Source organism: Aspergillus caelatus (genome assembly GCF_009193585.1).
Source record: "Aspergillus caelatus strain CBS 763.97 unplaced genomic scaffold BDV27scaffold_137, whole genome shotgun sequence".
Classification (NCBI taxonomy): domain Eukaryota; kingdom Fungi; phylum Ascomycota; class Eurotiomycetes; order Eurotiales; family Aspergillaceae; genus Aspergillus; species Aspergillus caelatus.
In genome coordinates this window covers 1-17,728 of record NW_022475400.1, presented here as the reverse complement: position 1 = coordinate 17,728, position 17,728 = coordinate 1, and the positions used below count along the sequence as shown (strand labels likewise).

General features: G+C 47.1%; 6 protein-coding genes across 6 annotated transcripts; 4 read left to right on the top strand and 2 right to left on the bottom strand.

The window, feature by feature from the left end:
- Positions 1-302: 302 nt before the first annotated feature.
- On the bottom strand, positions 303-1,098 carry BDV27DRAFT_131241 (uncharacterized protein). The gene is made up of 2 exons (XM_032067590.1): positions 414-1,098; positions 303-356 (listed from the first exon to the last, which is right to left on the bottom strand). The coding sequence occupies exon 1, from the start codon at positions 988-990 to the stop codon at positions 562-564; it is 429 nt and encodes a 142-aa protein (XP_031925664.1). The 5' UTR covers positions 991-1,098; the 3' UTR covers positions 303-356; positions 414-561.
- Positions 1,099-3,178: 2,080 nt separating this feature from the next.
- On the top strand, positions 3,179-7,313 carry BDV27DRAFT_146829 (WD repeat protein; the record flags this gene model as incomplete). Its single annotated transcript, XM_032070644.1, has 3 exons — positions 3,179-3,405; positions 3,592-7,235; positions 7,285-7,313. The coding sequence occupies 3 exons, from the start codon at positions 3,179-3,181 to the stop codon at positions 7,311-7,313; spliced, it is 3,900 nt and encodes a 1,299-aa protein (XP_031925663.1).
- Positions 7,314-7,594: 281 nt separating this feature from the next.
- BDV27DRAFT_131238 (uncharacterized protein) lies at positions 7,595-9,603 on the bottom strand. Its single transcript, XM_032067589.1, has 2 exons — positions 8,667-9,603; positions 7,595-8,614 (listed from the first exon to the last, which is right to left on the bottom strand). The coding sequence occupies exons 1-2, from the start codon at positions 9,561-9,563 to the stop codon at positions 7,841-7,843; spliced, it is 1,671 nt and encodes a 556-aa protein (XP_031925662.1). The 5' UTR covers positions 9,564-9,603; the 3' UTR covers positions 7,595-7,840.
- Positions 9,604-9,741: 138 nt separating this feature from the next.
- Positions 9,742-11,908, top strand: BDV27DRAFT_131237 (splicing factor cactin). The gene is made up of 5 exons (XM_032067588.1): positions 9,742-10,336; positions 10,392-10,871; positions 10,927-11,553; positions 11,620-11,652; positions 11,708-11,908. Exons 1-5 carry the CDS (start codon positions 9,839-9,841, stop codon positions 11,723-11,725), a joined length of 1,656 nt encoding a protein of 551 aa, XP_031925661.1. The 5' UTR covers positions 9,742-9,838; the 3' UTR covers positions 11,726-11,908.
- An 836-nt stretch (positions 11,909-12,744) lies between these two features.
- On the top strand, positions 12,745-15,026 carry BDV27DRAFT_16324 (forkhead box transcription factor). Its single transcript, XM_032073521.1, has 2 exons — positions 12,745-14,057; positions 14,127-15,026. The coding sequence occupies exons 1-2, from the start codon at positions 13,212-13,214 to the stop codon at positions 14,715-14,717; spliced, it is 1,437 nt and encodes a 478-aa protein (XP_031925660.1). The 5' UTR covers positions 12,745-13,211; the 3' UTR covers positions 14,718-15,026.
- Positions 15,027-16,477: 1,451 nt separating this feature from the next.
- BDV27DRAFT_131232 (uncharacterized protein) lies at positions 16,478-17,177 on the top strand (the record flags this gene model as incomplete). The annotated part of the gene is made up of 1 exon (XM_032067587.1): positions 16,478-17,177. A coding segment is annotated over exon 1 (253 nt), but the record flags the coding sequence as incomplete, so codon positions are not given.
- Between the last annotated feature and the right edge of the window lie 551 nt (positions 17,178-17,728).

Genomic DNA, 17,728 nt, shown 5'->3' with positions numbered 1-17,728 from the left:
AAACCTCAAGAATAACGGGAATGAATTAAAGCGTATAGCAGAGAAGAATAAAAAGAAGACCGGAAGAGACCGAGGAGTACGAGAGGAGGAAAGGAAAGAGGGAAAAGAGAGCGAAAGAGAGAGAGAGAGAGAGAGAGAGAGAGAGAAGAGAAGAGAAAAGATACACGAGAGGAAATGATCGTTGGAAAGATACAAATAGTACTCGGACGGTCGAGGAAGAGTGACGGTGTGCATGCGAATCTGAAGTCGAGAACTACCCAGAGTAGACTAGTTTGACCCAGAGTCCCAGAAAGCAGCTGAGCTTGAGTGGTTCCGGAGGCAAATTTGGGAGAAATGGCAAAGAGGCAAGGGAAAATCTAAAACAAATAAATAACAAGAATAATTAATGGGGAAATAGGATAGAAGAACTCAACCGAGGAACGAAAATTGCCCAAGGCATATCAAAAACTTTCTGAACTGGCGGGCCATATTCCTCCTACTCTTCGAATGATTTTTGATGCGAATCGGAGGTTTTTTTTGCTTAATGTTCTTCTTTTCTTTTTCCCTACATGTACTTTGATATCATCTACGGCGATACCTTGCTGCTATGGAAAGAGATTGAACTAGTACGGAGTAGTACGTAGCCGTTTTCATCATATTCCCAACCCTGGATCTTTTCGGAACCGCGTCAATATTCACATACTTACCTCCCTCCTGGACGCTGCCCATGAGCTGCCTGGATTGAATTTGAGATGTTCGTGCCCAATGGTAACAGGGATTGGAATGTATGTTTGAAAGGAAGAAGAAGGAAAAATAGAAAAAGAAACTGCAAAATAAATGATAAGTGATAAATAATAAATAATAAATTCCATGCATGATATCGCTGATCCCTCCTGAGCGGAGAAACCGCCCTGGGAAAGCATTACACGGAGACCGAACACAAGCGCGAACTCGAGATGCTGAAATATAAACTTTTGGGAGCTTAACTGTTGGATAATATTCTAAAGACATTTTAATGCTGCAGACATCGTCTAAATAATTATCGTGTAACGAGATATGTACCAGTATGTAAAAGGAGCCAACTCCGGCCCTCGTGGGGATGTTGTGGTAAGATTGAAGATTACTAGAGGGGAAGCCAAAAAAAAAAAAAAAGAAAGAAAGAAAAAGAAAAACAAAAGAAAAGAAAAGAATCAAAAAAGAAAAAGGCAGTTGAATAATTAATAGATGCGATTATTACACAGTATGTAGGGATGTGTTCGTGACAGATCTCGATGGAGCAGGGGAATGGATGGTGGCACAAACCGATCGCTGCGAGGATCAGGATTGGATTGTGGAAGCTGCATTGCATGGGTTCGAAGCACCTTGATCCATGTTCATTGGCCTCAGAATAGGTTAGTGTAAATCCTTGGTAAAAAGGATAGATCATTTCTCCTTAGTTACTCCATCCTTTACATTTCTTTTGGAGGGCTCATTCTTTTTGTTGTCTTTCTCGAAACCAAGGTATCGCCTTAGCGCCCTGTGTAGGTGGCTGAGAGATAGCTCAGTGCCAGGGGCAGTATCATCTCATCTCACAATTGATTTAGCTTGTTACACTTCTAATTAATATGATCATATTATATTGTAGTATGATTAATCAATCCGTGATGGGGAAGTCGTTTTGAACATGCTTATTTGTCCTTCTTGAACACACCCATGTTGGCTTAACCCTCTTCAAGAACAAACTAACCAAATGAACCATAATCAAAGAGCAATTATCACCAGACCACCACCAAATGAGTGGAATGATGACCCTGATTCAGGTCAGGAGTATGCGGGGGAAATCAATTCTTCAAGTCGAGGACTACCCTACACCCTGAGTCGTCTACCCGACGAGTCGCTTTAGTTTGTCCCACCTGAGGAGTCCCGAAGGTCCGGATGATCTAACACAAAAGTGTCGTTGGTATGTAAATATGTACCTCCTACGTACACCGTATGTACGTAAGGTACATCTCGGATCCAGACATAAGTTGTCTGACTGTCTTATCTTAGTCAATTCGTGTGAGACTGGTCTGAGACATCTAGTAATGAGTACGTAGTGTGTCATCACCATTAATCGGCCTGACTACATTAACGGTGGATACTCTGTCTTCATCCCAGTCAATCCGCAATACAATAAATACATCCATACCGCCATACATCACCGTACCGCTAACTACTTCTGAATACACGATGAATTTAAGTAGGTAGTAGCTATGACTTCCAAGCGTGTCTGTGTGTACAAGTACGTCGCACACCGCTTTTAGCATGCATACCGGCTGGTTGGATCCATTCATGGAAGACGTTTAACGACATCCTGCCAGATGAGTTCAACCAACAACTATGAATTGTACACATCACTCAGGTGTCAATTCAAATCCCCATTGTCCTAACTTTGTTATTGGATACTTAACTCTTCGGATCCATCACCTGGACAGGTCTAGAGGTGGAACTAGGAAGAGTTAATTAATTCAGAAATATCATTAATAAAAAGAATAATAATAATTATAAATAAAAAATCGACTTAAGAAAGCAAGAAAAGGGCCGGTATGGTATGATACAATCGGGTTAAAGGGAAAAAAAAAAAGGAAAAACAAAAAGAAAAACAAAAGAAATACCTCGGACTCAACAGGATGAATCGTTGTGTTCGTAGGAATGAAGTAAGGTTGCCTCTAGTTTGTTTCCTTTTCTATTTACCTACTGGATGTGATTCACCAAATGCTCTGGTGGAAACCTCCCCCAAACTGGCGCTAAATTTACACATCACGCGTTCTCGCCACTCTATTATTATTCGAGTGGTCACTAATTCTCCCTCACATTCCTCAGGTTTGCTGACTTGCTTACTCCTAGTACTGACTTGCTTCATGCACCTCACATGAATCAATCCAATTGCTTACTCTTGATCACCCAAGTATAGACCTCTGGTCAAACGTTCTTACAGGAGCTGACTAAGCCTCATCTGGGGTCCTAAGGCAGCCACCCATCTAATCAGTTAGTCAGTCACGAGCGCATCGCATCTCCAAAGTGTCTCCAACAGGGAGCTCCGCCTTCTAAAGCCCCCTCCTTTACTCCCATTCCCCACCTCCACCAGCTCCCTCTTTTTGTTTGTTCGTCGCGGGAACTTTGTCAAACATGGACCTTCATCCCTTATCGGGTTAAGTCGTGACTGACTGGCCTCTTGAGGATGTCCGATAGCTCTCGGTTGCCCACCCGAGGCAGTTCCTCCCCAGCTCCTCCCCCTCCTCCTCCACCTGCCCCCGTGCAACAAAGCAAATATTCAAACCGCGCGGCCAGTGCTTTAGCAAGATTTGCCCAGCCCTTCTTTTCTGGGTCTCGACCTCCAAGTCCGCAGGCCTCAGGGGTTCGTGCAGACCTATCTGCCGGTCCTTGTTCTAATAGGTCCAAGTCCTTGTATAGTTTCCCTTTCCAAATGCTCTTCTTCTTTCTCGTCACGCTTTTCCGCCTTTCCCCTCCCGTATACGCATAGCCTTGCTCCAGCTTCATTTAGAATCTTTACTTGAACAAGTCGCACCTCCAATATGCAGCTTTCCATCTTGCCAACGAGGCTTGACAGCAATCTTCTAACAACCCTGCTAGACCAGGAGCGTCCCAAACGGTCACTCATAAGACCGGGATTCCGATTGCCGCTTTAGATATTTCTCCTCAACGGACACATGCAGTAGTCGGAGGTAAAGAGATCTTGAAGACCATCCGTGTCTCACCCGACCATTCTTCTGAAGAATTCAACCTTCGCAATGCTATCATCGGTTACTCCTCCACTCAGAATGATGGCAGTGGACTCTCCGCACGCTATAAAGACCAGCTGACAGTGCGGGATGTGAAATGGTCACATGGCAATTATGACACCATCATCGCCACTGCAGTGGCCAACGGCCGCATTGTTCTCTACGATCTACATCGCACTGGCCTGGAATACTGCCGCTTTCAGGGGCACAGCCGCCAGGTCCACAAATTAGCTTTTAATCCACATTGGCCGGCATGGCTTTTGTCTGGAAGCCAGGATTCCTCTATTCGAATGTGGGACTTGCGCATGGCATCCGCAGTCCGGCCATGTTCGAGTAAAGAGTTGTATAATGGGAACAGCGATGCAGTTCGGGATATCAGGTGGTCTCCGAGCGACGGGGTTGCATTTGCAACCGCCACGGACAGTGGTGCAATACAGTTGTGGGATTACCGAAAAACTTCCGCCCCCTTGCTAAGGATCACTGCTCATGACAAGCCATGCTTCTCAGTAGACTGGCATCCTGATGGCAAACACATCGTCAGTGGTGGTACAGACAGACATGTTAAAGTTTGGGATTTCTCTTCCTCAGCTGAACGTAGGCAAAAACCAACGTTCCAATTCCGGACACCTCAGGCCGTTGGGAACGTACGATGGCGTCCGCCGTCCTGGAATAACGAATATGATGCTTCCGGTGGTTGGCAGTCAATTCAATTGGTAACATCCTATGACAAAGAAGACCCACGGATACATCTCTGGGATCTCCGGCGCCCTCATATACCATTCCGAGAGTTTGATCGGTACGAATCTCATGCTGCCGATTTACTCTGGCATTCGAAAGATCTATTGTGGACTGCTGGTGAGGCCGGTGTTTTCACCCAGACTGATATCCGATATGCCCCCCAGGTGGTAAATCAACGACCGATGTGCTCTTTGGCCTGGAGCCCGAGTGGTGAAGTGCTAGCTTTTGTCCAGAAACGCTCCAGCCATAGTACTGTAAAACTCAGCACCACGGAGTTCGTGGGTCATCCTGAGGAAGAGAGTAGTAGCGGAGAAGCTTTGAGTCAAAGCCCAGCAGACGACCTTCTCGACGAACCCTCCTTTATCTCGGTTAGGCACCGACGTACTAAATCAAGCAGTGGTCGGGCGTCTAAGTCACTGGGCAGCACTCCTCCGGGTGCTCCCGAACTCAATCCCGTTGTGTCGCTGGAGAAGGTGCTATCAAAGATCAAGCCTTCCGCACAATGCCAGTTAGGGGCGGTTGGGAGTATACCTGGGGCCACAATGGATCAAGGAACCTTTCGATACCTGGCACGCCATTATTCTCCTTTACTTGGAACTTCTAACCGCATGCACTCAGACTCTCTACGATCACTGCTAGAATCATTAAGCCAGAACGCAGACTGTGCAGAAGATGCTTCATTAATCAAGCTATCCCAAACATGGCGTATAGTAAAGTTCGCTGTCGTTCAAGAACTGCAACTTAAAGCGAGGGAGCAGCGGCGGGCTCCGGAAAAGGGCACCCGCGGCATCAAAAAAAGATTATCTACAGAAGGGCAGAATCCTGAAAACCTGAGAACGTTGGATGAGGGAAAACCCGAAAAAATGAAGAATCGGTTGTTCAAAGGTGTTATGGAGACGGAGGTGGCCAGGCAACCTCTCGTTGATGTAGAAAACGCCTCGAACATGACAACCCCCCTCGCGCAGCCTTTGCCTGACTCCACAGTTTTATCGTCAGATAGCTCTAATTCGCATATGCCATCTTTAGATGACCCTACAGACATCCAACCTCTTCCGCCATCGCTTCTGAGCCCAAATCAAGGCACCATGAACTCGAATGATTGGTCTTCGATGTCCGATGTTGAACCACGTTTGCACCGCCAGTCGAACGCAAGTGAAGATACGCAATTTCCAGGCGAAAGCCTCCCATCTGACCCAATACCTGGACTGGTGTCCCAAAGCCTTGAAGGTGACCAAAGATCTGCACCTCGAGCAATTACCGGAAGAGGCGACTGGCGCGCTCGGAGTCGCACAGAGACATCTGAAGTAGATGAATACGACCAAAAGATGGAGGATAAAAAAGCAGCCATTCGCGATTATAAGCAGTATCCTAAAAAGATCCTGTCGCTCGAATCTCACGTCGAGAGTGTGAGGCCTCCGGGTTTCCGCCGCCGCGAGTCATCCGAAAGTCTTCCCATGTTCTCGGCATCTACAGGGAGCTCGCACCCCTCCAAATCAATAGGCACGTCATTGTCGTCGGCGGCAAAATTGTATGACGTTTCCGAAAGTAAAAATGCCACGGAAGGCCCGGAGAGTGAAGCCCCTCGAATACCATATTCCAGGGCCAGAAGTGACTCAGTTATTGGCCCCGTGGCCATCCAAAACGAAGAACTTCAGGATGATGAACCTTTTGTTGAGGGTGTTCCAGATTCTAATGTTCATCTCGAGCGACCCTCTAGCCCACTTCCCCTTTTGAAGGAATCCAGTCCTCTAGAGACTCCATGCTTTGAGCAAAATGGCCATCAAAGTTGTGTTTACACTCCCGCAGCAGATGATCCTGCGGGTAAGGTTACACATGTGATTGATAACGGATTCACTGGGCTCACTATCCCTATAAGCTCTGACGGAACGGTGGACAAACCATGGAGCGCTGAAGTTTTGCTCAAAGAAGCCATTAGGCATTATCATAGCAGTTCTTGCGTTGACGTTCAATCTGCTGCTCATCTTCTCCAAAAAATGTGCTCTCTTTTCCAAAGCCATGAGGATATACTTCCTCGCGAGGAATGTGAACTCATCTTCAAAACCTACAACGAACATCTTATACGTCAATGCATGTACACTGAGGCGGCTGAGCTTCGACTTCTCTGCGTACCGGCGTATCCAGCAGTCTATGAGTATGCTCAAATAGACACTACGATGAACGTGTTTTGTTTTACATGTAAACGTCCATACGAGAACCCTTTGAATGACAATACGCGCTGTCATCGCTGTGACACGCCTCAGGCGCCATGTGCCATTTGCATGAGCGTTGACCCACCAGCGGAGTGGGTAGCGGAGCAATCTGTCTCGGCTGTACAGTCGAATCTTGAATTGGACTCCGAGACAACATCGCATTTTCTATCGTCATCTCGCTCCTCCGTTAAGACAGAACCGATCCCAACCTCCGAGCTACGACGCCTGGATGAAATGTATTCGGATTCATACAACCCTTCGGGACCTAAAGGATCCGCGCTTTGGACCTGGTGTCAAGGCTGTGGCCATGGAGGGCATTTAGCTTGCATTAGTATGTGGCTGAACGACACTTCTGTCAGTGAGGGTGGTTGCGCTACCCCTGGTTGCATGCATGACTGCGGCCCGGGGCCCCGCCGTGAGCATAACCGCACCATTTTACTTGAGGAGTCTAAAAGACGAGACTCGGCTGGTAGAAAGGCTGGCGTAGGATTTGTAAAACGCGATCCATGGACCAGAGGGGAAAGCAAAGCTGTTGAAAAGGTTCGAGGTATGCTAAGTATTGGGACCTCAGGTGGCACAAGTGCTTCCACCACCAGCGCCGGGCCCAGCGTATCCTCTAACTTGATGTCGCCCAAAAAAGTACGACTTGTTACGCCTAGCGAGCAAGGGAAGCGAAGAGGTACCTCGTCTCGAACCAGTCTTGGTGGTGGCAGCGGGCTAAGCACCTAAATTGACTCTCAATCTGAAGACAATTGCGAAGGCTCTGAATTGAAAGTACAACATTTCCCTACTACACACCGTTATTAACTTCACCTTTCCCGAATGAAGGGGTTATAAATGCTCGGATTAGCGGATTATCTCTAAGGAGTTCAATTATGATACCATGAGATAACAATTGTGATACTTGTCCATTTTAAAGTCATCTGTACCATATCACACCCCAAAGATACCATCAATCTAATCTTTGCTTGCGGAATTTTACGGCCTTATATATATCTATAGCATATTGCGGTGTTGTAAATAACTCTATGCCCGGGCATTGCCAAATATGCCCCTAATAAACTGCCGCGTGATCCAACAGATGCCCTCAAATGTACGGTAGTTAGTGATTGATTCACACAACAGCCTGCCGGAAAGAAAAAGAAAAAGAACTCAGAATTTCCGCTTCTTCTTAGCTGGGGCTTTGCTCTTCGCCTCCAGCTGTCTCTTTAATTCTTCGCGCTTCCTATCTGCTCTTTCCTGATCTACTTCCTCTCTCGCTGGCTGTTCCATTGTCGTTGGCTGTCGTCGTTCAGCCGATGGAAGCCTTGGTGGTTCAGAACTGTGGTTTGACATCTCCCTAGAGAAATCAACGTTGCCCTTCTCTGGCTGAAGCGCCAAAGTAGTGGTCCCATCACTTTTTGAGGTTTTGCCCCCGATTACACCAAGTTTACCAACTCTCTTCGTTCTAGTCTCTATCGAAGGAGATGTTGCGGGAGGTGGCTGGTCTGTTGTACTTAGGGATTTTATCGTTGATAGAGATCGAGGCTCACTAGGGGTAGCTTGCCTTTGTTTCTTCTTACCACCGATGACTCCCAACCCTCGCGATTTACCCTGCGCTTTATCTGATAACTTTGGTTTAGGCTTCGTTGGTGAAGTTGGTGCTAAAGCCACCCTTTCATGGTCAGACCCTGAATCTATTTGGTCGTCGGCTAATTGTGGTGCGAGCGTAGATGGAGCTGCAGGAGGTGAGGGCTGGGGCGCTCCAGTTTGTTTTTTCCCACCGATAACCCCTAGGCCTCCTGATGGTTTTGCAGAGCTTTTCTGCCTTGGCGGAGGTGATGGTTCATTTAAAGGAGTTTTTCCGAGGTCTTCACCCTGCCCAATGTTGATGGGGGTTTTCTCGCCGCCCTTGAGTTGCTTTAATCTTGGGGGCGTTTCTTGCCGCTAAAGACAAATTTAGCTGCGGTACTTCTAATATTCTAAAGGTTGTACTTACTTCAAACTCGTCATCCTCGGTTTCAGTAGCCGTATCAGTATCTGCTTCCAACACATCTTTAGGAGGCTCGCGTCCTTTTTTCGGTTCGCCTTCTTCTCGTATAGAAGCCGAAGTAGTCTTGGTTACAGTAAGTTTCTTCCACCACTTGTCTGGTGGTAGTTCAAGACCTCTTGATCGATTTGGGCCGTTAGAATTGGAAATCTCCGCCAAAATATTAGCGGCAAGACCAGATGCAGAAGCTGACGCACTGACATCCTCAAGCCAGGCTTTTTCGTCGAAAGGCGCACCACCTTTTATATGTTTGGTGGCCTGGGCCAGCGTTGTGCCTTTCTGACCCGTCCGTAAGCCAGAGATACCAGGAAATATAGTACTTAGATCAATGCCCACAGTTTCGATCTTATCGAAGAGCTTCGCGAGAATCCAGTCTTTCCTATGCAGTTGATCAATCAGGGATCGTTGGTGCGACTTCCAGTCAGCTTCCGCCTTTATGAGGGGAAGAAGTAGTTGGCCAGTAACGGCAGACTGCGGCTCCTTGGAGAGACGTGCAGCCCACTTCAGAGGCTGAAGTGGAGCCGGCAGTTTGGTAGATGTAGTTAGCTCCAGCAAGTCTCCTGAGCTATGATACAGGGCCACGGTGCTTCCCGGCTGGCTACGCAGTGCGTCTTCTATCTTTTGCAGGAGGACTCCAAACTGTTCCGTGTCCTCGCTCGGGTCGATTGTGGAGTCATCCTCATCAGCTCTTCTCAGGATATCTTGGCGGGTCAGATGTTCAGACCAGATATTGGTAAGATCAGTAATGTACAACTCGTAGCCTTTCGATGTTGAGGAATATTTGAAAAGGAGTGGAGGTATTTCCCCCCGATTCAAAAGAGGCAATCTCTGCCACTTAACGGACATTTCTTAGTATTAAGTAATGAAATTTTGAATACCATTAGAAATGACTGGAGCTGTGGTTTTAAGATATACAAACAGTAGTCTTCTACTAGGCGGCAAAGCCGATAAGGCGGAAACCTTTACTGTTCCGCTGCTCCACAGTTTCTTGGCGGACGCTGTCTCCAAAAAAGCATCAGACGAAAGCTTCACGTTTTTGTTGACTTTAGGTTTCAACGCTCACAGCGATATTGCCTATTTCCGACTTCCTCCTCTCATTGCACTCTATAGACGTGTCAGTTATGTCGTCACGTTTTCCGGACAGATCAGGTTCGACGAAGCGAAGCCGATCGCGATCTCCTTCATCGCGTCAACCCCAGAAGCTCCCCCGCAGATACGATGAGAGGGACTACCAGAGCGATGGAAGAGGCCGACCGGCGCAGTCGCAGTCGAGGAATATGAAGGATCAGATGCGGTTAAATCAATTACAAGAAGACGAGCAAGTGCGTGAATGGGTAGCGCAGGAGGACGTTTTCGTGCTTAAACAGGCCAAAAAGAAGGCTGAGATTCGTGTCAAAGAGGGCCGGGCGAAGCCGATTGACTGGCTTACTGTTACCCTGCGATTTATCGATCCGACGAGGAACCCTCTTGATGACGAGATTGCGGACTCAGACCTGGACATCGTGGATCCGGATGGCGTTTTCGAAGGACTGTCTCAGAGTCAATTGCTGGACTTGGAGAAGGATATTGATACATTTTTGAGTTTGGAGGCAAATCCGCAAAACAGGGATTTCTGGAAGGTAAATCACATCAGGGTCTGGTTTATCTAAAGTTATTGCTTACCGGTCTGCACAGACTATGAGAATTATCTGTCGCGACCGTCAGAAAATCACGGCTCCCGAAGGGCGTGCGCTGAACTCCGTCGCTGCGGATATCAATAGGCTCTTGAGCCCTAAAACGTACGAGCAACTTCAAACCCTTGAGATACAGGTCAAGAAAAAGTTGGATTCCAATGAACCCATCGATACCGATTACTGGGAAGAACTACTACGGAGTCTCACCGTCTGGAAAGCACGCGCCAAGCTGAAGAAGGTCTTTCAGGCAGTCATAGACGAACGTGTTCGAGGATTACGCCAACAACAACGCGACGAGGCGGAGTCAGTTCGAGCAAAGCTTGCACCTCTGGCGCCGGTTATCCAGCCATCGACCGAGGGCAAAACACAAGCTGGGTTAGATGAAGAATTCCGTGATCTTGATCCTGACCCGCTGCTCCAGGTTCGCCCGGAGGATAAGGTCTTGGAGATAGTGGATGAGTCGAACCTTTTGGATCAGGTGGTAGGTCACAATGGCTTTTAAGCAGTACAGGCCATGCGCTGATGGAATTTTTTAGGCTCGCGAACGACAAAAGATTCTAAAGATGGGGTTTGTACCTCTCCGCCAGAGGCAAGCAGAGAAATCCTCTGCTGTTCCTGTGAACCAAACACCAAAGTTTCCTGCCGTTACTGGCTCCTCCCGCTTTTCAACCATACCCAATGAAGATTTCTCACAGGCAACAAAGGCACTCTATGAGCGAGAGCTTGCGAGAGGCGTCAGTGAGAATGAAGAGATCTTCACAGGTGAAGAATCTGTAAGCACGGGGTTCCAGCCTCAGTGGGCGAACAAGTACCGGCCGCGCAAGCCGCGATACTTCAACCGGGTGCAAATGGGTTACGAGTGGAATAAGTACAACCAGACTCATTATGACCATGATAACCCACCACCCAAGGTGGTACAAGGCTACAAATTCAACATCTTCTACCCCGACCTCATCGATAAGACGAAAGCGCCGACCTATCGTATTGAACGTGAGCATGGAAGGAAGCGCGGCCAGTCGTTTGCAGCAGCTGGTGAAGAGGATACTTGTCTTATTAGATTCATGGCCGGGCCCCCTTACGAAGATATCGCATTTCGAATCGTTGATAAGGAATGGGACTATAGCGCCAAGAGGGAAAGAGGCTTCAAGAGCACCTTTGACAAGGTAGACGCGCCGATTGTTTAGCCCCTGATTCTGACTTCAAGTTGAATCTTCTGACACAACCCATAGGGTATCTTACAGCTACATTTTCAATTCAAGCGGGTGAGATCCCTCCTTTCTGTCGCACAAAGCATTTCCTCTCTAACATCCATGATAGGTCTACTACCGAAAGTAAAGCCTTAAGAGGAACCTCTACTCGCATCGACATCGTTATATATTCATCTATCTCGACCAACTGGTGTATGGGCGCATATGGCTATAATAATGGTATTTTCGGAGTTTCAACTTAGGGCACTATCTACTATCAATGTATCCATAAATGCTATAGCAGAGCAACGCACAACCGGGGCGATCTAGTTGGTCAGGAAGTATTAACCACCAGCTACAGTATTGGACCAAATTCGATCAACAGACGCTAGAACGTATCATATCATCGGACAAATTGCATTAGGTACATAACCTCCATGAGGTTTAAGCTTCCTGACTCGCAGGTTATGGCTCCCACGTGTGTGCAACCATGGACTAGGGCTTATTTCCACTACCATCAACGCCCCAACACTGGCTTATCGCCGTGAGCTTTTACCATCCAACGTCACGCGTTTCTCTTCCCATCATTTTCTTGAGGAGTGGGTCACGTGTCGCTGGGGGATGAACGCCTCCTCCACGCGTACGTACGGCCACTCAGATCTGAAATGCCGTCCTTCTAGCTTGGCCTTCAGCGAATGAAAGAAACCTCTGCGACGATGCGGCTTTGGTGCCACCCAAGCCACCCGCATAGCGTTTCAATGGTTCCGGCTGGTCGGGGAAAGCGGGAAAGGGCCTGAGTGTCTGCAGGATACATCCACAGAACATTGAGAGCTTCCGGGAAGTTGCCAGAACGTCTCCTTTAGAAAGGCTTCCACCTAGCCTGGCGGACTGTGGTCAATATGCAAAGAAGAGCCAGCTCTCATGCAGCTGTCCGGTTCCACAACTCCCCTCTCGTCCTGGTCTGTCAGGCGTTGTAAATCAAGAAGTACGTACATTGCCATCATCTGTAGCACCGAAGATCCAGCCTCTACTAAATGCTGCAAAGCCATTGGCTCTGCGTGTACAATGACTATTTGTTCCACTGCTTGGGAAGTCTTTCGAACGAAGCACCACTACACCACCACCACCATCCACAACATCCCCAGTGCACATGTTGACTGGGGAGTTCCTTGGTTGACTTTTTTTCTTTTTCTTTAATTTTTGGTCCCAATTATCCAATTTTTTTCTAATTCATTTTTTCTTTCTCTCTCCCAGACCGTCTTTTGTTTGTTGGGAATGGCGGAGACACATACAAACAGCAGACAGACCATCAGGCCGTATGTATGAGCTGGCATTTCTTCTGGCCTCACAGCTTCAGTTATGTCCATCTTCTGAATGGTCAGAGGTCTTTATCTGTCGACTTCGGCCTTTTTTCTTTTTCCCCCCTTTAGCCTCTCTCGTTATCTTCACATCTTCCAGGGCTACCCTTTTTCAACCTGTTGACTTCCGTCTCCCTGTCATGGCTTGTACCCATTAGAAACTTATATTATCTATAATATTTCCTTCTTTCGTGAACCGTCCCCTCAGATGCAAATCTAACCAGTCTAGATTGTGCCGTCTGTGATTGATATTAGTTTGCTTGCTTGCAAGACAACATGGATCGTCTCTTGGTGTCTCAGGACCAATGCGTCGACTTAACTCCTTCACCTCAGGAAACTACGCTACAATACGCTCTAAAACGAACAGAGACGTCTACATCCTCACACGCTGTTATCAATGGCGTACCTTTGGGTGATCTTCGCCACCACTACCCCTGTCCAGCGGTTGAACACTGGGTGAGTTCCGGGCCCAGCAGTCCAACATCGATGATGCCTTGTCAAAACCCATGGACCATGGAAACTTCAGCCTTCACGCTACCATCATCTCACTCGTCTACACCGTCAATGCCTGATGGTCTTCCACGTTTCTTTCTTTCCTGCGACAGCGACTGGCTACCATCATCCATGACGTCGGATCCGACCTCAGGGCAACTAAGGCCGGGGCCATCTCGTACCAATGATAGCAGGACATCCTCTGAGTGGATGCGGGAGCCAGACAATGATGTTTCCTATGCTTTAAAGCCTGATCGCTACGCAGCAACATCTGAAGCTTTTGGGCCGCATCAACGCCCGTCTGGCATTCTTACAGCAACCTGTCCCACTGCAGCTCTAACGCCACCGTCACCAGCTTTCTCGGCTTCGTCGCACCAAATGAGCTCTCCTGTAATCAAATCCGAACTTGGCCGCGCTGATACGCGAGCAACAACAACTAACGCAGAAGAGGAGGCGGGCGTAGACCCGCCCTACTCCACACTTATTTACCAAGCTCTCCGAGACGCACCCGGTAAGAAATTGTCTCTTCAGGCGATTTACGGCTGGTTCGAAGAGAACACCACAAAAGGAAAAGATCGCAGTTCCAAAGGGTGGCAAAACAGCATTCGACACAACTTATCCATGAACGCGGTATGTCTATTGCACAAGTTGATACTTCTCTTTCTGTACTCTCTTGCTAAGAAACCAAATCTGCTACAGGGTTTCGAAGCTGTTCGAGTGGAGAAAGCACCGGGCAAGAAATCCCTGAATTACTGGCGTCTGACAGATGAGGCAATAACTCATGGTATTCAGTCTACAACCCGGTATAGAAAGCAGGCGAATTATAAAAAAACAGTGGGCTCAGACCCACCAGCTCCTCAACGCCAACGATCCGGAGCGAAGGGAGGGAAAGCTACGAAAATCACAGCTAAATTCCGCGGACTTATGAACCAGGATGAACTACGGAAGGAACGGTACCATCAGCGACTGGTGTCGCAGCGGCGACCTCACAAAATCCTTCATAGTCAACACCACCCGTCACCTGTGAAGGCGGCGGTCGTCTCGCGATTTCGTGCATCAGGCCCAGCAACACCACTGACTCGCACGTCAGCCGAACCCTTTGATTTGGGTAGTATTGTTGGTAACGCTGACCCTCCTTCATGCACCGCGATTTTCTGTAACATGGCAGGACCGGGGTCGGACTATTTAGCGATGGAGACGGGATTTCTAGGCTGGAATAGTCTCCCGCCATTTCCCCGTGGCTTGTTGGCAAGTCCTGATATCTCAGCAGAAGTTCAGCTTGCCGTATAGGGGGAAGTGCCCAAATGGCCGCGCTGACTTGCATATCTAACACACTGTAGCTACTAATAGCCTCGTGTTTGGTCCTTCTTGATGCATCTTAATTTGCTGTACTTCTCGGTTATCTTTTTTCCCCCTTCAGACTCCTTCCTATTTGAGTAATATACTTTGTCTAATTCTTTTTGCAAGTTTCTTAACTAGAGTATCAAAGGCGTGGCACTCTTGTATTGGATTGTGGTTTCTATCTTGCTTTCACGTCTCTCACTCCATCTTCATCCTTTGTCTCTTTTTTTTATCATTGCTTTTCCTTTTCGTCTTTCCTTCTTCTCTCCTTTCCTTTCCCTTCTTTTTTTGATATGTGTTCAATTTCCTACAAGCCACGGGGATAGGGCTAGGAGGCGATGGGCCTTCGATCAGCGGGAACATAGGAAAAGTCGCCAGTGTGCAGTACAAAATAAATTAGAGGTAATGAATAAACACAATACTATCACATTTTTATTCCTACTATTCTATTGTCATTATCATTATTAGTTCTACCATCCCTGGGGAGTAGCAGCAGGAGTCCGTATCAACAGAAGATCACGGAACATATGACATGTCCCTCTTTAGTGCGGGCCGGCCACACAGCCCACATGCATCCTCAAGCGCATCCAGACCTTTAAGTGGATTCTGCATTGATAGACACTGCATGTGCTGCATGCGGCATGAATGGACTTATTTGATGGGGATGGATGACATTGTCTTACCTCATTCATGCGACTCTTTGGCAACCCACTCTCATCACCCCCTTCTGGTGCCCAAGGATTCCATCTATCTATTGACGAAAGTGGACTAACTTAAGGTAGTTCAGGGTGATCCAAGATCAGGCCTTTCTATTCGGCGGAAGAATAAGCCGTCCACAGTCGGCGTGCTGATTTGCTTCTAGATAATTCGTTTTGTTATGGTGGGGACAGTCGGTATGACTATCATTCCCATGGCTATAGTACTAATGTTATCAAGTCTCTCTATTCTGGTTGACATCAATCGATGATCGCTTTCCTCTTATATTATGTATGACGCCAATTTATACCATGTTTCTCGTTTCATACTTGCTCAGCCGCTCGAAATCACGGAAAGGGAATCGATAAAAAAGATTGGTGGAGTAGGAAAAGAGTAGATGAGATAAAGTTATATGCGGTACGGCAAAAAAAACATATATATAACTGAAGACTAGTAACACATAGCCCTAACTCAGTCAACATCACCACGTAATCTTTAATATTAGAGAAGTGAACTACTAATTCCTACTGAAGTGGTGAGTACTTAATCGCTAGCCATTAGATATAAATGTCAGAGAAAGCAAGCCTCATTCATTGTAGGGCTATTTCCGTGGAATGGGAATAGCAGGAGAAACCAGAAGACCGTCGTTCCTGAGAGTGGTCGACTCCGACCCGCTCCTTAGATTGACCGGCTGCAACTAAAAATTGTAGTCTAGCTTGGCGCGTCACACTGGCAGACGGTAACCAGTTAAAACCTCATAGGTCGTGACTCGTAAGGGTGTCTTCGACCAGCATTAGTCGTGGCACTAGTTGATGTATGAGTGACACCAGCATGAACTAACCCATTATAGTTCTACTTGACCTAAGTCAAAGGTACTTACACACCGGCTTCGTCGATCCGATAATAAGACTGGTGGGGAGGGGCGGCCCAGCAAAACAACTTCCCTTTTATTTTATTCTAATGTACAATGTACATACAGTACGTCTCTGCCTAATGGAAGAATATGTGAGCCCCCTCCATCGTCCTCCCCCTGGACCGTCAGACAGACGAGTAAGCATATTTGATACACTCCGAGTGGACAGACCAGCCAAAAAAGCAACACATCATCCACTAAACTGAATGCTCTGTGCCACCATCGGTATGGGGCTTATGGTCTTTTTAAGAGGCTCATTCGGCCTCCTGCTGCATCATGCACTGGCATCTTTAGTAGCGAATGAACTACAGTACTCTCCGATGTTGTTGCTTTTTCTTTTCATCTTGTTGTGTCCCGCTAATAAATTTATTTATATTTTATTTTTATTTATATTTTTTTTTCTATGTATTTTAATTTTAAAAATCCCCCCTCGTCTTACTTGCTCTGGACTCCTCGTGACATGACCGTCCTGACTATGCTTGATACTACTACGGCTTTGTCCCAGGGTATGGAGCCCACCTGGGCTGTCGCTGGAGTTATTGTTCGATAGCTCGGCTAAACTTTGCGCTTCTGCAGCCGATCACCATCCCCTTTGTTCCTCTTCATTCGAAACAAAAGTACGATGGATCCCTAACTTTCTTCGCTTTCACCTTCCACGCGGGCCGTACCGACGGTTTAAAAAAAGGTAAGTGGTGCACCCACTTGCATCCGTTCATTAAGCTCCGCATTGACCGGTCTTGATGCATTGCATTGCTAATCTACGTTATTTGTACGTATGTTTCAGTAAGAGCTGATGATAAGGACATAAATAAACATATACAGAGTATATTCCTTGCTGTATGTGCACATCTCTATCCCTCTTATCTCTAGCAACCTTTCATCTTTTCTCCGACTTCAGATAGAAAGTAAGGTATTAATAATATATATCAGAGACAACATGTAGAGACAATTGGATACACACACATATACACTGCAACATAATAGATCAATATCGTTTCTAATGCAGTAGTTAGTTCCATATAAACGATCCATGTTGACATTCCCCACGCCACTAACGCTGCTGATTAGGGGTCAGGACCAACTTTGTTCATGGTGAACTAATCAGACAACAGCCCGCATCCAAGACACGATAATCGCCCATAAGCCTAACCGAACTGTCGTTTCGATCAGTCACTTTTTAGATTTGTTACTATTTTAGTCAACTCCGGGGAATCGTGCCATTCAACCTAGTATCTTAGATAATGCCTATTATTGCGCTCCGGGCTAGTCGTTGCCTCCTCGTTGCCTTTCTATTCACCCTTAATTCCAGACAATAGCGTGCTTCACACTACGATTTACAATAAGAAGCATG

Bases quoted from the DNA above. Each gene is read 5' to 3' on its own strand.
- BDV27DRAFT_131241 (XM_032067590.1), bottom strand. From the start codon at position 990: ATGTCTTTAGAATATTATCCAACAGTTAAGCTCCCAAAAGTTTATATT.
- BDV27DRAFT_131238 (XM_032067589.1), bottom strand. From the start codon at position 9,563: ATGTCCGTTAAGTGGCAGAGATTGCCTCTTTTGAATCGGGGGGAAATA. The intron at 8,615-8,666 runs GTAAGTACAACC...ATTTGTCTTTAG, and splicing joins CCGAGGATGACGAGTTTGAA to CGGCAAGAAACGCCCCCAAG.
- BDV27DRAFT_131237 (XM_032067588.1), top strand. From the start codon at position 9,839: ATGTCGTCACGTTTTCCGGACAGATCAGGTTCGACGAAGCGAAGCCGA. The intron at 10,337-10,391 runs GTAAATCACATC...CGGTCTGCACAG, and splicing joins AAAACAGGGATTTCTGGAAG to ACTATGAGAATTATCTGTCG. The intron at 10,872-10,926 runs GTAGGTCACAAT...GGAATTTTTTAG, and splicing joins CGAACCTTTTGGATCAGGTG to GCTCGCGAACGACAAAAGAT.
- BDV27DRAFT_16324 (XM_032073521.1), top strand. From the start codon at position 13,212: ATGGATCGTCTCTTGGTGTCTCAGGACCAATGCGTCGACTTAACTCCT. The intron at 14,058-14,126 runs GTATGTCTATTG...AATCTGCTACAG, and splicing joins ACAACTTATCCATGAACGCG to GGTTTCGAAGCTGTTCGAGT.